Here is a 19578-nt window from a genome sequence, read left to right as displayed (position 1 = left end):
CCTTCCAACCTCAAATGTTCTGTGATTCCCCTCAACTAGACTGAATGCCTCATCTATTACTGTGACATTAACTTCTTTCTTTTAAATGGCCAAGCAGCAAAAAACCAGGGTGGCCTAAACTTAACTCACCCTTCATCCTGGTTTTGACCAAGAACATGAAGGGGTGGAGCCTGGAGCTCTGTGGGCATGGCCAAGAGCTATTCAATACCATCTTTCATCATGGCTGGGGAGCAAGGGAAAGGGACTCTCCCTTGTTACCCTTTTTCCAGGGAACGAGGGGCAAACAGAGCAGTGGCATAATGGTGCGGGTGGCATAACAATGGTCCCCACCAGAGAGTTTGTCCACTATTGTTTTTCATTGTCTTGGGCTTGAGGGAAAGACATAGCCATGGACGGTCTGTCAGCAAGTTTGTTCTTTGTCTTGGGAGCTGCATGGCATGGGTCAGGTCAGTCAGTGAGCACTTTTTTTTTCTGCATATAAATCACCCTCTTCTTGTATACTTTTGTTATTAATATTGCTGCTTTTCCTGTTATTTTTCTTATCTCATTTCTGTTTCCAGTAAATTGTTCTTATCTCAGTTCAGAATCTCTCCCTTTTGTCTCTCTCACCTTTGGGGGTGAGAGTGTGGGAGTAGCCTCATGGGATGTAATTTCCAGATGGACTTAAACCTCAACAGTCTTCTTTTCTATTCTAAGTACTCGACCCTACATTAAACAAGCCTCAGAGCAGGTCAATGAGAAAAAAAAAAAAAAGATCATAGTCATAGACTGTGATTTGTCAGATTGCAGTCTCTAGCCCCAAACTGACCTTTGAAATTCTTTTACCTGAAAGCTTTTTTCCTTCTCTCTTCCAGACCCAAATGTTTTTTAAGACAAAGATTTCATTTAAGTACCATAACTTAACTTGCTACAGAAAAGTGACCTGAAGTAGCATCAGATAAAACTTCCTCAGCAAAAAGGTGAGTGACACAGTAGCACACAAAGCATTATAAAGAAAACGAAACCATCACCTTCAATGGAGTCTTTATCTCTCACAGCTCAACCAAGAAGTGTGTAGAGAGAATGTTTCTTGTATTTCTACTTCCTTCACTCATGACATACTTACCGATTTCTAGGCAGAGTGCGTGTCTTGTTGTCTATTCCTCCAGTTCCTGCATATTTATTTTGGCCACCTTGAAACCCATAATTCTTGCTCTCACCTATGAACAGTGACTCTGATACCTCCTGGCTGGCACCTTCATCATTCGGGAAGCTCCCATCACTATCAAGGCAACATCAGAGGTCAGTCTTTAGCCAAGACTCTCCACCAGATGAATACACCAAGGGACAGTCCTACTTTTACTTCAGTAACAGTCCTCCTAGACTTAATTATTAAATCTGTGTATTATAAATGAATCATAATAGAGCTCACTCTCTGAAATGTTCAGCAGAGAGCTGAACATTAAAAATTCTAACTCCCTTCCTAATGTAGCACTCTTCTTTGGCAATCCTAAAACCACTTTGTCATAACCTAAATGGCAGCAATTTTGGTTTAATACCTAAGTAAGTTACTTGGGTTTTTTTCATTAGAAAGAGACTCTACGCCCTCTAAATGGTCATCCCCTTTCTTTCCATTATTCACTTTCAATTGTTCAGAAGGTAAATAAAAAAACCGCCTAAAGGAATCATACAAAACCAAGAATACCTGGATAAACATAGCCCTTCTGGTGAAGAGGCAGCCAACTCTGGTGTAAACCAAGTACAGGTTAAATTAAAGTGCAAGCTTTGGTAGCTATGTCAATTTACAGCCTCTATAACTTCATCTGTACCAATGGAAATAGAACCAGGTCCAGAAATAAAACTACAGCCTTATGAAAGTATACCTATTAATTTTAATAGATGTAGATTTTCTAAGGTTCTGTGCAAGAAAATACAGAAACAAAGTACTCACCTAGCAAACGTCAAACCTATTCCATTGTCAGCAAACCTAAAAGAAAGTTCAAAACATCAGGGTTTATTTCTGGATTACCCTACAACAAGCTACCGTAAGAGGATATCCTGCTATGGACTGAAAAAAACCCTGAATTTTTCTCTTAGTGGAACTTAGAACAACCACACACCTAACTCTTCTAAAAATGCTGTTGTTAAAAGCTAATCAAATAATTTGCTACACATTTTAAGCAGGACATGAGACCTTCAGGGAACTCATAAATACCTCAGCCTAAATTCACGGTCTCTACAGCTTTTAGAGTTCTTTTTATTACATGGTTTCTTTTTGTTGCAGCTTAAGGCAGGTTCTCATCTAATCACATATAAACTTGTATATTTCAAATATGGTGTGAAAGTTGGTCATGATATCGAGAAGTTCCTCAAATTAACCAGCAACCCTCCTAACAACCCTGTTGTAATGTAATTTACATAAGCTCTGTAACATCATGCAGCCGTTTGCTTCCAAATACCTACCCTGAGTTTTGAATGAGGATATCCCCTCCTCTGACCCAGGCCCCATGATCATTGTTTTTGAAAGAGATTAAACTGTCAATCAGGGCAGCAACTCGAGGCTTTTCAGGGTCTGCATCTTGATGAGGTCGAAACCTGGGAGAGATGAAAATCCAAACATTCAGCAGAAGAAAACTGTTTGTTTCACGTGTCATACATGTTGGGACAAGGTAAGCCTTAAAGATAAACACTCATGCTCATCTGATGGGTAAAGTCCACTCTACTTCACATTTGGAATGAGAGAAGTCAAATTCAGGTGCATCTCTAGCTCCGTTACTATTAGAAAAATGTTTCTGGGTATAATGAAGCAGGAATATAAAATTTCTCTTTTCCAGTAACTCTCACAGGCTTCTGCTCAGTCTCTCTGAGTTTCTTTAGCTGCATCTCATCTCCCTTTATCCCCTTTTTCTTTTTGCCCTCCCCACTCGTACTGCAGCATTAATGTAAAAGTTTGATGAAGGGAATTAAAGCTCCTTGGAAGGACTCACAGGGCTGATGTTTACTATGCAAAAACAGGCTGGACATTTGTCTAACTGCTCCTTCGAATCTTTCAAACTTTTCTGACATAAAGGACTATTCCTTCTTTAAGGACTCATGAGATATTTTTCTATTCCAACCCAGACAGTCTGCATTGCTAACAAGATAGTCTCACACAGTAAATTATGGCTGGAATCTAGTCTAAAGAATAGGAAGAAACAGCCTGATTAAGAACTGATGAAAGTTTCACTTGATTATCACCAAGGCCCCAGAGAAAAAGTAATACATTAAAAAAATTTACAAATAGGCTTTTTGAGTGGGTAAAGATATCTACATCCATTACCCCAATCACTTTGTATAATCTGCTTGGGTTTGGATCTGCCCCCTCCCCATTCAAGGGAGGAAGGGGAGAACAGGTAAATGTTTGGTTTTGACAGTCTCAGTCTCCTCAATTAGCATCTAAATCCCTCCAGTTTGGTTCCATGTACAATAAATTACTGGCCTCACGTAGTTACACAGTGCCTCATTACTTCTTTTTCTGTGGTGGAACTTGAACCCCATCTCATGCACTGAGTTTCTTACATCCTTAACACACTACAGGTTCTCATAGGACATTTTGCCCCTCTCATGTTCCTCTTGACTGCCTATTACAACTGAGGTAAACTGCAAGGATTACATGGGTTTTCTGTCAAAACATGGAACTAGCAGGTTCATTTCCAAACCATGAAATTTTGAGTATCACCAAAATTAGGAACTTTCCTCTCTGCATCTGCATCTGTCACTTAACCGTCCTTGTTTTAAACACAGGCCAATTGAACCAATATGAACCATATTTTCAGTCCTAATGCTTAGTTGTCACAGTAAAGTGTTGACAAGATACAGTTATCCAATACTGTCATTTAATCACCATCCCAGCTATTTTATTTGAAGTTCAGGACAAGATTAACCAGGCACAAACTGAAACTTTCCAAGACTCTCCATTGCTTTCTTTCACTTTGTAAACCACAGAAAATTTGGTTGACTGTACCATCTCTGCAAACAGCCTTTACTAAAACTGCACCACTGAGCTATGACCTTGAAGTCCAGAACGTATGGCAGAAAGCATTCAGCAGTAGGAAAGGCAAGTGGATGTACTACAGAAGCCTTTTTCTAACAGTTAGTTAAAACTGAGTCATAAATCAGATGATCAGATTTGAAAGGAAACCTTTCCTTTTAGCAGCAATTCCAGAAAACATTTTAAATGTGACAGTAGAGCATGTTTAAAACAATGTCTTCCATGAGCCTGAAAACTACCATGAGCAAGAATTGTGAAGACACAGCCAAATCCTTTAAGATACTCCATCCCTGTTCTTCCCAAAACATGAACAAATGAGGGAAAAGAAAATATATAAATTTATTGTTTTGTTATAATTTATAAATTATTGTATTGTTTTACAAGTGTTTTTCCTCATGTGAATGTAAGAGCAGCCTCAAAACTTCACCGTTTTTCATTAATTTAAAAGAAAATATCCTTTACCTTGCATTGTTGTCCAAACAAAGATATTCCCTGGGATCATCAGCACTAGCATTAGTTGTTTTAACACCCTTATCAATGAACAAACCAGCCTGAAACAAGCAAGAAAAGAAAATTCATACTATTCAAAATTAAAGATAGAGAAACACTGAATTTATAAAATTTAAACACTGCATTCCATACACAAATCAGAAACTCCTATATCTTTCAGTTTGTCTTTAACAGGCATATTGTCTACGGGAAAACTAGCTAAATAATATAATAAACCAGTCTGTGCTAATTTGGGAAGAGGAAACGAACTATCTGGCATAGAAAAAAAAGGAAAAGTAATGGAAGATCACTAAAATTCACTTCGTATTTCTTTCACGACATCTATTTGAGGTTTTACATTTATTTCCAGATGGTGTTCTGGAAAATCTGGAATCCAGTCTTATGGTGAATTCAAATTCACCATAATTTCACCATAATTCAAATTCACCATTCGAATTCAAATCTCATAAACTAAAGGAAAAAAATAAAACAAAACAAAAGAAAAACCACAAACCACTGTGAAAAATCCTTTGTATTTCACTTAAAAATTAAACTACTCTCACCACTAAAGGCTCTGTTTGTCTACGCAATCATCAGGTTGGAAATTTATAACCCAGTATGATATAATTTACTTGAGAAAATAAAAGGAGGAAGCATTTGTGTTCTTTAACCTGAATTCCATAAAAATACCTGCAACTACTTTCACCTCTGATCCAAATTATGATTACAAATAAGTCTCATGCACAAGTACATTCTCAAACCTGTTAGTGGAATTTTCTCTTCTAACATGGAATTTTAGTCCACAAACTGTGTTTAAAGATGATACCGGCTATATAGCTGAAACTTTTTTCTTCCTACTGCACTCTTGTATCCAGTATGTTTTCATTCCAATCTGAACAAAATGCCCTACAGTATCAAAGAGGTCATTAACACAACCTCCATAAAACATTGCATCCTTTCTTGGTATCCCAGACTGATTTTGTCAAGCAAAATCAGTTTACCTGGCAAAAAAAAGGCAAGAGTGATTCTATAAGGTTTCAATGGCTAAACTATGAAAATGTCTATAAGGCAATTTCAAACATCAATAAGGATTTAGAGTCTAGGTGGCTTTGTGAATGTCATTATATTTATACACCCCCACACAGAGAGCAGGTAGATTTCAAATGAAATACTTTAAGTTAAAATGTGGAAAAAGTATGAAAGTCGCGAATAAAACAATCATCAATGCCTCTGTCTAGGCTGAGAACCTGTAAGAAAAAACTGCTGCAAGTAACTGGGCTCCTGAAGGTAACACTGAAGCTTAATTTTTAGCCAGAGACTGTGCCACCATGTGCAAACACTTGAGTTACCCTACATTACAGATTCAGGAAAACAAGTCACAGCTACTCCAGGAAGCTATTAGATGAATTACAACTATAATGAACTTTGATTCTTCAAGGGTCAGCTTTCTTCAGAATAGAAAACAAAGCTACAAAGAGTAGCACCTGAAGCACCACTTCTGAGAAAAAGTCCTTTATTAGAAGTATTAATTGGTCGTTTATGCCTTAGGAGGATGCGAAATACAACGAATACTTGAAACGTGGCAAGAAAATATACGCATACTGATTATAAACCATTCTACAATACAGTTCAAACACAGCACAAATCTATCATCTAACCAGTTCAAAATATAAACAGACAAGTCCTAATATACAATATTTGCAAATAAAGAACTTCACTCTTTTTTTTTTAATGAGATAATACATTACCTTAAAGTTAGAATGAACCCTGTTGTTATAGAAGATTCCTAGGGGTGTAAGCTCTGATTTGGTTTCAATGGCTAAACTATGAGAATCTCCTGTAGCAACCCTGTGGAACAAATACCATATTCCAGCATCCTGCAAGTAAGGAGAGAATAACACTACTCATAAGTGATTATAAGTGATTCTGATACTTCTATTGGTTCTGATACATCTTTTCACAAAGTAAGTGTATGCAAAGCTGAACTTGGACATTTTAAGTAAAGAAGCAAGTAACAGCATAGTCCAAATCAACAGTGCCCAATAGAATATATTTTTTAAATAAAGTTTCCAAACAAGTTCCCAGTGAGAAAGCAGGATTCTGCAAATTAGTCTATATTATAGTGAACAATATGCGCTAAAAAGCGTTTTGCTTTTGACTGAAATCATATAACACCACACATTTAAGATCTTCTAATACTTAAGGAAGAAAAAGTGTCCAGGCTAATGTAAGTAATTTTTGCATTTCAGTTACATGTCATCCCACACACTTGATTTTCCTTTTTTTAGTAATAAATCATACTATTCACAATAAAATACTCAAAACCATTCCTTCTCTCCTTACTGTTACAGTCTGACTAAAGGCGGTTCATCTTTGCTCACATCAGAATCCACAAGATCTTTCAGAGGAATGGAAAAAAAAGCATATCAAGAAGTCTGGCCAGTTCAGAGCACTGTACCAATAACATGCAGTAACAATTTCAGTATCTGTTCATTTTCTCTACTTCTTCAACATCCCTGCTCTTAAGGAAGCTGGATTTATCTATTAAATAAGACCCACAAAAATTTCCCCTTTCAAGCACATCTGTGTTCACAAGAGGTGGCACCATGACAACACCTGCATAGCAGATACCTACAAAAAGGAAAAATTTTGCCTGACCATACACTCCATGCCCTTACAACATTAAAAAAAATATTCACATAAAGCACATTAAAGGGTTAAACAGTAGCTACAAAAACACTGCATACTGAATGTTCCATCTTATAAAAAACAGTCATCATCCTTTTCAAGAAACGTGGATTAAGCCAATTCACCCTGGCTTAAGAGATTTCAAATGTACCACCCTGGGAATATGCTCATTTTTCATTATCTGGAAATTCTGCTTCACAACAACATTCCCCATCCACTATGATGACACACTTTACCATTTCTAGTGACTAACCATTACAAAGCAAATGTGGATGTTCCATTAATAAAAAATACCAAAACCTTCCTTCCTATATAATTAAATACAGATCCGTGTTTGGCAGTAAATTTTATCCAAAACACATCCTGATGCTTGAAAAATCATAAAATAAATTTAAAAGCTTCTTAAGCACTTGAAAGCATTCAGAAATACGAAAAGGGTTTTTTTTTTTCCCTCTTCTCTCTCATACACAGCCAAAACAAAAGAAACATCTACTGCCAATACACCCTTACAATGGGCTTCATTGTATAATGAAGGAGCTGGGGGGAGGAATAGAATTATTTGCTTGTGAATTGCTATAGTTTATATTAGCAAAGGCTCTACAGTGTAGAGTTTGTATGAACACAGTTGAAACATTCTATTTCTAAAACTTATTAAGCTGTAGTCCCTTTATACCAATGCATTTACATTGGTGCAAGGGAGGTATATCAGGGTGGTAAAACTTTGTAACATACAGAAATAGTTGCTCTGATCAGGCACATTCTGGTAAGAAAAGGAAATAACATCTACTGGGATGCTCTATGGAGGCAGAAAACAGACCTTACAGGACCTTAAGCACCAGATCGAGGAAGCTGTTGTCTTTAACTTAGCCCGCAACGCTAAAACTGGTCTATATGAAGCAGGCAAAATTGTAAGATATGGCGTTGGGAGGAAAAGAACCGATTTAATTCGGTAGGTGAGTCTAAATCCTTCCTAGTGGTAGACAGTTAAATAGAAAAGTTTGTAAAAAAAAAGACACAATCAAACAAAAACACCACCCCCAAACTCAACCCCCCTCCCCCAAAAAACAAACAAACAAAAAAATCAACAAAAAACCCCCCAAAAACCCCCAACCAACAAAAAACAGACCACACAAAAACAAGAACAAAATTTTCTGATTTTTTTTTATACCTTAGATATTTCAACTCAGTTAAATATTTTGGATCTGATTCTATTTATTAATAACAGTTTATTATGTTATCTGTACCTAAAAATACACACACTCATATTCTTCCAGCACTGGAGCCCTTGCAACAACAATGAACAATCTTTCCTGTTTTCCATCCCACTGATCTCTTTAAAAATATCCACTCAAAACCATACACATCTCAGACTCTCCTCCAACGCCGAAGTAGAAAAGACTCCAGCCCCCCTCCTCCACAACCTGTACAATGCAGTTCAGCTTTACTTTGCAAGGAGCTGTAACAAGATATCTGCACTAATATAAGGTTAACGACAAGCAAACCCATATCAGCAGTCACTGACTAGAAACAAATGAGTAAACATTGACAGGAAAAAGTAGTTTAGCTGTTTCTTACACAATGAACACCCTTTCGCAGTCATTTTTCATTCCCATGACTACAGCTATAAAGACAGATCTTGCAGAGCTGTCACTAAACTCATGACAACCTACATAAAATACAGAAGCCTTAACTGAATTGCGTTAGTTCTGTGAAAATAAAAGAATTTCTACATATACACATCAACACTATAGTCAGGTCTATTAACTACAAAGAGGAAGAGATCTCCTCTGTTGCGGCCAGAACAAAGATTTCTGGCATCTCTCGAATGCACATCTAGACACAGCCTGCACCTTCAATGTCAATACACTGCCAAACATATTAAGAACATATTTATACATAAAAAAGAAAAATATATGCACTTCTGGCAGTGTAAATGTTACAGATTTTACAAATGCCAGTGACATGAGTAGTTTGTGATGAATTACATCAATATGCCTCACCTGTGAGCCTGCTGCTGCGTTATTTATAAGATGATTGTTGGGGTGAGAAATCCAGAATGTCGAAACCGCCCTGAAATATTATTCAGAAACAGGTTACTGTTCTGAAATATTATTCAGAAACAGAAAAGTTCTAGCTCCAATAAAAATTCCCCCTTGCTAACAAGCACACCAGAAAAAGCTAAACTGGTGAAGTCACTGCTTCACATATGTAATAAAAATCACAAAACCTACCACATTTAGAAGACAAAAATGCCTTTTTTTTTAGTTCAATGCCCAGTATTGTATTTAATGTTGTGCAAATATCCCATGCAATGATAAACTATTTTAAGAAGCTTTCACAAGAAATAAGTATCACTTATGTCTCCAGTGGTGAGAACCTGAGAATATGTGTACATTTACACAGAATAAAGATGTTCAATAGGCTTTTAAAGCCACTAATATAACAAGGAACAACAATCTTCCTATAAAACAACTTATTGTTTTATCTTTAATAAAAGACTAAATGTTACTTTTTATTCTTATTTTTTAAACACCAATACTATGTAAATTATATTTAAGGTGTCTGCATTCACTAAATTATAGATAAAAGTGTTCCCATCTGTATTTTTTTCAAGAGATCATCAGCAGTTTAACTGCTGCAGCTGGCTTGGTTTTAGTTTTTCACCATGACATACTCACATGCAGTCTGTGGCTGGCACTGGGACATAGTTTCCATACACTTTATCCCTAATACCAATACACATGCTGCTGTTTCTGTCTGTAGGTAGAATAGTGCCTGGTTTTGTGACTAGCCCAAGATTGTGGAACAAAGTATTCCTCTGCTCAATGCCATCTTCTATGAAGAAACAGTGACCTAGTGTGTCGTAGCCAATGGTGTCCTTTATCTGCAGAAATACAAGTTCATTATGTCAGTAGTAATAGCATTTACTGAGATTTATTTGACAAATACCATATAGTTATACAATCTTGGCACAGCTGCAGAGTGAAGCTTCAGTATCAGCAGTTCAGATGAGTCAAACACCCAGTTTTATTTATCCCTTACAAACACACTATTATTTCTGGAGAGCTTAGCTGTCTGGAAGAATCCAAAAAAACAGAATGGTGAGAGCTGTTAAAAATAAATTACTGTTTGCAATTGTTCATTTATTCACTGAAATAAGAAAAACATCACTGAGCACTAAAATTGCAAAAGGGATGGGACTAGTTTGGGGTCTAAATGCTCTTCAACATTTATTCCAACACAGTATGTTTTACTCTCCTTGCACCTACCAGCAAGCCATTAGTTGCATGAATAGTCACACATCTGGAAAAACAGTGATGAATGGAAAGACCTTCCACGTAAGTTTTAACACTATAACCTCCTTTTTCATCCACATCTCCACAAAGGTGAAAATGAACAGGGTAACTTCCAATTTGCTGCTGGCCCATTTGCTTCAATTCCACGTAGGAGAGATGAACAGATGTAAAATTCTTCAAAATCTAAAAATATGAAGTCCAGAGTGAATAACCAATTATTTGCTTCTTAACCAATGGAAATTTTAAGTTAATACATCACCTACACCAGAGGTAAAGAAGTTAGATGTACACGGTTGCCACAGGACAACACAATAAGTTAGAACAATCATTACTGTCTAGCTCTACAGAATGCCTTACAAAACAGTATCCTTCATAAATAAGTTGAAAAGTTTAACTTCCATGTGGCTAAAACAGAGGAATTTTCACCAGATATGCTGCCACACTTTACTGTTTGGTCTTTATCAGGTGGCACATTACATATTCTTTACATGTACTGTCCAAACAGAGAAGTCACTCACATCAGAACCTGTCTGTACTGAAGCTGCACCAGTGTAGTCCACCTAGCACAGGTTTAGCTGAATAAAAACCAGCTATGCAGAAAAATAGATTCAAAGGAACCTGATGAGATTCCTAGTCCAATTGGAAGCTCAGCGCTGGGTCAGTTTAAAGACAGTTGCCCTGAGCACATTGCTCAGAGAACACCTCCAGCCACAGAGATATAAATTGGTTCTGCCCTTTCGTTTTCCCAGTATCTAAGCATTATTTGCTTTGCTGAAGCCTGGTCCCATTGCCTCTTGTCCTCTACACCTCCAAGAATTGCTCTGGCTTCTCTGAACCCTCACCAGTGCCTGAAGACAGCAACAAGATCCCTCCTCTCAGCTCCTCCTCACTCATCATCACTTGCTGCCACACACCACCATCCCTGGAGATACCCCGGTCCATCTAAATCATCTCTGCAATGGGAATCCAAAACTGGACACAGCACTTCAAAAGGAATTTCTTTATTAAGTAAGGATAAAAAACTGCCTTCACAATCATACAAGTTTACCGTAAAGCTACTGAGTACAAAGTAAATCATGATGGGGCTGTAGCAGTAATGAAGGAAAGAAAAAGTATTTTCTTCCACCTAACCTGCTAAGAAAACATAAACCAAGTGCAACAGCTAAACTGCAAGGAGCTAAGATGACAAAAAAAACAGAAACCAAACCAAAACAGACCCTGCCTTTGGTTTGTAATTTAATTTTATTAACCTACCTGTACTGAGTATTTATCAAAAATTTTCATACGTACTCTTCTCTAGGAAAATCAGTCATATGGACTTTTTTTCTCCTCCTCCACTAAATGAACTCCTAAGGTTTGCATGCCTAAAATACAGACATCCCTGATCTCTGACTCTTTAACATTGAAAAGCACCAAAACTGCAAAGCAATGCCGCTCCCTCACTGCCTCTAAGCCTCCTTTACGCTTTTGTCCTAGTGACCAGTAGGAAATCCAGAATGATCAAGAGCTGTTACATTTCTTAGTGTCTAGGATTCCTCTGCTTGGGCATGCAAGATTAGCATAAACTAAAAATGTTTTCAGTGCTAAGTCTAGGTTTAGCAGCAGCCATCTACTACTCTAAACAGTCCCCTGGAAACAGTTTAACAACTTTAATGACTCAAAATGTTTGTCTGCTGTATTTACACTTTTGTGGCAATCAAGGTTACACTTTGCAAGATACCCAGCCTGTCATTATCTTCTTTCATTACATTATCTTAAACATAAAGAAGTGCTTTGAGTCCACCTACTTTCTTCCACAAAACAAAAGCTGCCACACAGTAGGGAAAGGGCATATTTTCTTTCTCACTATTATGTCCACCAGCATAAAATTAAAATCTGCATTCAAATATATTAGAAAGAAATTTAAACTGTGATGACCACATAATGAGCCCAAATACATTTGCAATTAAAATATGAGACTTCAAACTTCTCTAGCATCAGTGAAGCACTGCTGCTCAAACCTTTCACCTAAAAATGTAAGTGAACACAAGTTTAAATTTTACTTTCTATAATACTACTTTCCCTCAGCTTTATGCTTATAATACAAGAAATCTGAAGCATTTTCCTTTATATAACCTTAGTACTTTCAAATTTTTAAAAAATTAAATACAAAACCCCATGGTCCAACACAGTTTCTTTTCTCTCCATGCCTCTCTAGTGCCCAGTTTCAGATGAGGCAGATATTTAGGATTCAGTGCTTATCACCTGGGGAGGGAGGAAGGAAGTAAAAGGAGGAAAAAGAGATAAGAGGGAGATCAAACTTTATTTTGTAATATAACCGGATGCACATACATGGACATTACTTTAAAGGTTTAACCCCTGCCACACAAAGTTGCAATATTTGCTGGATATTTCTATAACACTTGTGCATTGATATCCCTTCCTCCAATTCTGCATAATTAAGTCTTGAGGAGCAAAATCTACTTTTGGGAAAGCTGAGAACAAAGTCATTTCCACACAAAGGAACTGTATGAATTGATGTTAAGTTTTCAAGTACTTTACAGTTTAACATTCTTTTTTGTCCTCGATGTGCATGATAGAAAGTTACTGTAAAATATTTTTCAAACCTTGATATGTCCACCAAACGTATCATAACTAAAGAACTGACACTCCTTTTCACGGTAGCAGGTATTTTCTGTTTCTCCCTTTATTAAGATATTTCTTGTAAGAACTCCAACTTCTGCTCTCATGTCCACTCCATCAATAACTTCTCCTGCATGAGGAAACTGAGGATTTTCTGTCCAACAAAAGTTGGAAGGGGGGAAAAAAGAAAAAAGTTGTCATTGATTAAAACCAGAACCAACTTATATAAATAAGCAAGTTAACCATAGCAACAAAACCCATGCATTCCTCTTACCACACTATTCTCTCTTAGTTTTTCTTATGGTAGATGTATCTCTTATTTTAATAAGAAACTAATCCTAAACGGATATCAACATTTTATTTGCAAATGTGTCTTAATTTCAGTCCAGTAGTTTGTGAACAGGATGGGGAAAAAAAAACAAAGAAAAGTTTAAATTAATCCAACGTATTTAGAAAACTTCTAGTGAAACATAGGTGCACACTTGCTTTAAAAGAAAAAAAGATGCTGGCTACTTAACCTGTTTAAAAGACAAATTAAGAACTGAAAATGAGGCCCAAACACCTTTAGAAAATACTGTATTCATCCTCTCCTAAAAGAAAAAAGGATTTGCTTTCCTACTTATATTTCCTCTTTCCTAGATAGCTATTCTGAGTATTCATAAACTAATAACAGGAAAAAGAAGAACCTCTGGTTTAATACTGTTCTTCCAAAAACCAATTAATTTCTTATTTGAACTGAGAAAGTTCAAAACCTGCAAACCTTAAAAAATGCTTTTATTGATTGCTGAGTACAGATTGTCACTATCCCTTCAAGGCTTACAGAAGGATTAAAGCCTAAACTACCAGAGAAGCAAAACTAAGAGTGATATTAACTCTGGATCTGCTGTTGAGGATTTAAAAAGACAAATGATGTCTGCAAATGGGCCTGCACTCCTCTCCCTGAAGGCTTACCTATTGTTTTCCCCTGCATTTGACTAGCAAATATAAATCAAGTGAAGAAAGAGCAAGTAGGGCACCTACAATACAATACTTTTTAGGTTTTCTACTACAAAGAGGTGAAAATAGCTAAAAGCTTAGCAAAAACTTCAAGTAATAATTTCAAAAAATGGAACATTCTTCAGCATGTCAAATTTACCATTCCACAGAAAATTCTTTCTTCATTGAACAAATATGTAGGGTGGTTTGGGGATTTTTTTAAACTGTATATGTTACCAAAACAAAGAAAACCCTACTGAGAGTGAAAAAAAAAAAACAAATGGGCAAGTTCACTTCCTTAACACCTTCTAAAGATCTATAAACAATTTAGATAGGATTTATTTTCAAAAAGACAAGATTTTGTATTTTATACCATATTGTAAATCTTGTGAAAATGGGGTTTTTAAAAACCTTCGAAAGCAGTTGCTTTCTCACACACGATTTCCAGATGAAACAGAATTCGCACATACACTATTAAATCATGACAAAAACCTTCTTAAATTTTGCACTGCAATGTTCAAGTTAAGTTTGCTCCCTAAAACACACAAAATGATATTTAAGAACAAAGACAAGGAAGCATTGTGTTCAATGGCACTAAGACACCTCCAAAACTTCACGCAGCCTGGCATTCTCCAATGTATAATAAGGTAAACTCAGATACACTTTTTTCATACTCAAGACTTCTCAGTGCAGTAAAACATATGTGCACATGCTAACAAATGCTGTGGGAAGCAAATTTCACTGCAAGGGGGACATACAGACTGGCAGTCCCTTAAGGTAGAAGGGAATAGGGAAGTTTGAGGGTACGCACAGAAAGCTTCCAAGAATGAACAAAGTGAAGGGCAGTTTGAAGAGGAAGTCGCACCATGCAGAGACTAATAGGACAAACCACATTCAGAACAGCACTAATGAGCTGCTGCAAACTAACACTGCAAAAACACTTAAACACTTCTCATTAGTCTGCGCTACCGACTGACACTGCAGCCCACCAGAAGGAGCGAGAGGGAAAGCTCCAGACCAGAAGCTGGAGGACCACCAAGAAGGAGGGCATGGAGTGGGTGTGGAGCAGCAGAAGGAAAACACAGAAGCCAGCATAGCTGGCAAGTCAGTCCCCTGGGAGGTTCTTGTGATGTCAAGCAGAATGATTCAGATAATAAAAAGGAAATGGTCAACAACACACACAACCATTTTGTGCGCATCACACCCAAAGGAAAAACAGATCGCAACCACCCAGGGATATTCTGTGTGAGCAGAGTCTTGGAAGGGCCACTTATTTTATAACCATTTTGTTGGTGGGGGGTAGAAAGGAGACTGAGGAAATGGAGAAAAAAAGGATTGCAATTTTCTTTTTTCTTCTTTTTTTTATTTCTCTTTTTTTAATAACAGAAAAAGTTATAATGATAACATTTCAAAAGAGGGGAAGAACACTAAAGGCAAAGGAAATGGTAATGATCATAACAGCTATTCAAGCACATATAAAGAGAATTTGTGAAAAGACAGAAAGAAGCCAGGGAAAGAAAACAAGCATAATCCTCTTGGAAAAAAACTAAGGCATTCAACAAGCTTGGGAAGAAACTAGAAAGAAAAGTTAGTACGGTAAGCTTTGAGGCAGACCTGACATTATACAGAGTCATTTTGCAGCAAAGAGAATTACACGCTCGTGCATATGGCAACAAAGTCACACAGAGACATGTGAAAAGGTTGTTCCTTACTGCTCCCATTGCAAGGGACTGTCCATGGACAAATATATATTTCACACAGGCCTTCAACTGGGGACTGCTCTCATACCTTTGACTTTAACCTGATGCTTGGTACATTCTGGGCAGGGAAGGAGGGTGAATTCCTCTGTCTGATACATTGAATAGTCTGTGCTTGCAACCACAATCCGGTCTCCAGGCTCCCAACTACTAGCATCATCCAGAAGATTCAGTATTACTCCACCTACCGCTTCGACCTGGAAGCCTGAAACTGGGACACCTAATTAAGGAAAAAAAAAGTAAACACAATATAAGATTATATTCAACTTTATATGAAACCATTCTCTAACCAAGTACATACTAATAAAATATGTATGAGATTTCACAAGCTCCAAAGCCCTCTAAACTAGAACTCTGACCTTAAACATGCCAGTGTGACATACCTTTACAGCCTGCTTATTTATTTGATCTCAAATAAAACAAAGGGAAAAGTCAGAACTAACACCAACAGGAAAAATCTATGATTTAAAAAAAAACCACAAACTAATATCATATGGCAACAATTTGTAGGTCCAGCTACCTCTGCTTGTTTCTAATGACATTTGCCATTTTAAACTCTGCAAATGTAATCAAGGTCCTGGAAAAAAAAGTAGAGGGACTTTTTTTTTAAGCACAACTAACAGAACAGTTTGGCAGACTAAATTACACACGTATGATATTTCATTAGCTTATGATGGATTTGCATAAGTTCAGCTGCTTTTGCTAACTCTTGAACTTAACTCTACAGCACCAGCAAGTAAAAGAGATATTTTTTAAAAAATCCACCAAAATACAAGTCTATACATTTTCATAGGGCCATAATGAACAGTAAAAGGGTAGTACCTAATGGCTTAATTACTTAACAAGTAAACACATGACTACCATAAAAAAATTCTTTTGAGGAAAACACTATATTGCTTAATAATTCTAAAACCAGAAAAAGGTAACTACCCATAAAAACCTCAGATCAAAGCTACCTTAAGTTTAAAAAATTAATAAAGGATAAAATAAGTGATAGACTTTCTAGCTTTTTACAGCACAGATTCAACTTTGTATGAGAACAGCTGCCTAAAGTTCAGCATTCAAACAGCAAGAGAAAATTGTAGAAGAATAAAACACTTCTCTTGGCTTCTATCAAGTTTTCTTTTTTAGCACTATAATCAACATCTTGAAAGCTCATATTTAAAATATACATGGCTGAAAAATTACTAAAATAAAATTTAAAAAAGCATCAGCATTTATAACACTCCTATCTCCATTTAAATATACTAAAAATTAAGATTCTTAATATGATACTGATCACATGCTCTATACAAACAGACTGAGAAAATAGGTAGCACTGAAGAACTATGTGCTCATATTTCATCCACAGCAAGCAAAAACAACTTACAGTAGCACTCAAAAATTTAAATTGCAACCAACATCTCTAGCAAAAAAAAAAAAAAAAAGGCATATATAATATTTTTCTTCTTCTCCAACTGCAGGATTTCAAAAAACACTTTCCTACCATCATTCCATTCGCTGTAAGCTCTCACAACAAACTTCTGCCCGTCCACTGTGAAAAACTCTTTCTGAGCAAGAGCTTTCCCACCAGTGCTGTGGTTTTCATAGTTTCTCACTGATTCATTACAGGAAGAATTTCCACCACCTATAACACCAACTAAAGCCCACGCTTGCCTGTGAAAATCAAAAGTAAATGTTTAAATAAAATGGCTTTTAACAAATTCTTCACAGAAAAAGGAAAAGACAAGGAGCACCAAAGTCTAAAACCCCTTTTGTCTGCTCTTCTAGATTAATTTTAAAATGCAACTTCAAAATGTAGAAGAAAATGGGCAGACCTCATTGAAAAGAAAAATTGTTTAAAATAGCTGGATGTCCTATACACAAAATGGCAAATAAAAGAGCTCTCACTGGAGAAGACTTCCATATACATTTTTAGGAAAACATTCAACAAGATACACTTTTTTCCAAAAGCAAAAATTGCTAGAGATGAGCAACAGACAAAAGCAATACAGGATCCTATTCCCAGAAAGCATTAGTAGGGTGCAGGAGGACTAGGAGCCAGTGCCAACATTCCTGCCATGGCCCGCTGCCATCAGCCAGCAGCATCCCAAAGGAGTGGCCAGGACTCCCAGGGGACCACATGTTCATCAGGCCAGGAGGGATGGACACAGCCAACAGCACCCACTGGCACTGGCTACTGTGTTGGACAGTCAATAGTTCTTGAATCTTTCAGGATGCTCAGATCCAGAAAAGGAACCACATGCTGTTACACAACCTCTGCACAAGAGATCAACAAAATGTCTGAAGGTTGAGACCTAGGGTTGTTGTTTTTCACTCCTCCCTGGCCCACCCCTCAGCTGGACACCTACTTGGCTGAGCATCAGCATAGAGCAGGGAACTGCCCTGGATGTACTTGCCCTTCTTATGGCTCTGCTCAATGCATCTAAGTTTTTGGAAATTAAAAGCAAACAACACACCACAGAAAGTTTTTACCAAGTTCAAAAAAAACAAGTCTATTTTGCTGTCCTCTGTAATGCCATAATCATGTGTACAGAGGAAGCAGTCGAGATCATCTAAAAAAGCTGGACAATTTTGCATCATTAAAGTTGAATCATTCACCCTAAATGAAAACAGTCTTAACTATCTGGACTACAGTCTGTTGTTAATGATTGATTTAAAGGCAGATATTAAAACCACCTTTGATCCACCTGCCTTGATTTCAGTCCCCTCTTGATATTTTTGTTGATTGGGATTCATTAACATGTTCATAGGAATAGTACATATTGGGTCAGCTTTTCAGCAGCAGCAGCAAACAATCTGAATGTTTCACATATCAACATTTAAAATAAAGGTATTTCGATGCATGTTATTTTGCAGGAAGAGGTAGAAGGAGAGAGGGATGTAATGGAGTATTCACCTCCATGCTGAAATCTTCTTCACTAGCTTTACAGGTTTAACAAAACGACCCTCAGTGAGCCATCGGGGAGAGCTTCTCGCCCATCTTCCACAGCAGAACAAAACAATTTTATGTGCTTACAGAGCCTTTACTGACTACGGAAAACAGACAAGAATCAATTCAGCAGAGAAGGAAAAAAGGTTGCTTCTTCCCACTTGCAGGCTGAAGAAGTTCCTCATTTCAGACAAACTCTGTGGAGGTCACAGGCAGAGACAAATCCCACAAATCTACACCTCTCAGGACAGGTCGGGCTGGCTGCACCACAACCTGAACAATCCAAAGCCACAGGGGGCTTTGCTGCTTTCAGAAGTGGTGCTCTACTTCAGGACATCCAGGTCTTGGCATCTCTGACCAAACTGCTTCAGAGGCAGCACTGCAAGTGCTTTCCATTCCATGACTCCACCCTTACACAGTCAGTGACATAAATGTATTCCTGACAGGAACTGAGGTCAGAACATGCCATCCTGACTGACACGCCAGCCCGCCTCTGCCAAAGCATAGGGAGGAAACTAACAGGAATCCAGATGTTAGGGCCTAGTGAGGGATAAGAATAGAACAGAAAAACTAAATGACCAATTTCCTGGAAAATACTGGAAAAAATAGAGAGGTTATACAACATTGCCTCAATGGAAGCTGAAGAACAGACTGACAGTCACTTCGTAGACTGGGTACACTTTCCCTTGTATCGACAACACAGAATCACAGAATGATTTAGGCTGGAAAATACCTCTAAGATCATCAAGTCCAACCTGTGACCAATCACCATCTTGTCAACTAGACCACGGCACTAAGTGCCATGTCCAC

General features: G+C 37.3%; 1 protein-coding gene across 1 annotated transcript in view; it reads right to left on the bottom strand.

Annotated features, from left to right (window-relative positions):
- Positions 1 to 19578, bottom strand: part of CEMIP2 (cell migration inducing hyaluronidase 2) — a 50243-nt gene that overhangs the window by 10937 nt on the left and 19728 nt on the right. Inside the window, exons 5-15 of the mRNA XM_018086039.2 lie at positions 17323 to 17492; positions 15868 to 16056; positions 13089 to 13258; positions 10456 to 10665; positions 9865 to 10070; positions 9187 to 9256; positions 6247 to 6375; positions 4472 to 4560; positions 2443 to 2574; positions 1931 to 1966; positions 1106 to 1261 (exon numbers count right to left, since the gene is read on the bottom strand). Coding sequence (XP_017941528.2) covers positions 1106 to 1261; positions 1931 to 1966; positions 2443 to 2574; positions 4472 to 4560; positions 6247 to 6375; positions 9187 to 9256; positions 9865 to 10070; positions 10456 to 10665; positions 13089 to 13258; positions 15868 to 16056; positions 17323 to 17492 — 1557 coding nt within the window. The remainder of the gene's footprint in view (positions 1 to 1105; positions 1262 to 1930; positions 1967 to 2442; positions 2575 to 4471; positions 4561 to 6246; positions 6376 to 9186; positions 9257 to 9864; positions 10071 to 10455; positions 10666 to 13088; positions 13259 to 15867; positions 16057 to 17322; positions 17493 to 19578) is intronic.

Source organism: Manacus vitellinus, unplaced genomic scaffold (genome assembly GCF_001715985.3).
Source record: "Manacus vitellinus isolate BGI_N305 unplaced genomic scaffold, ASM171598v3 scaffold_9_pilon, whole genome shotgun sequence".
NCBI lineage: Eukaryota > Metazoa > Chordata > Aves > Passeriformes > Pipridae > Manacus > Manacus vitellinus.
This window is presented reverse-complemented; position numbering and strand designations above follow the sequence as displayed.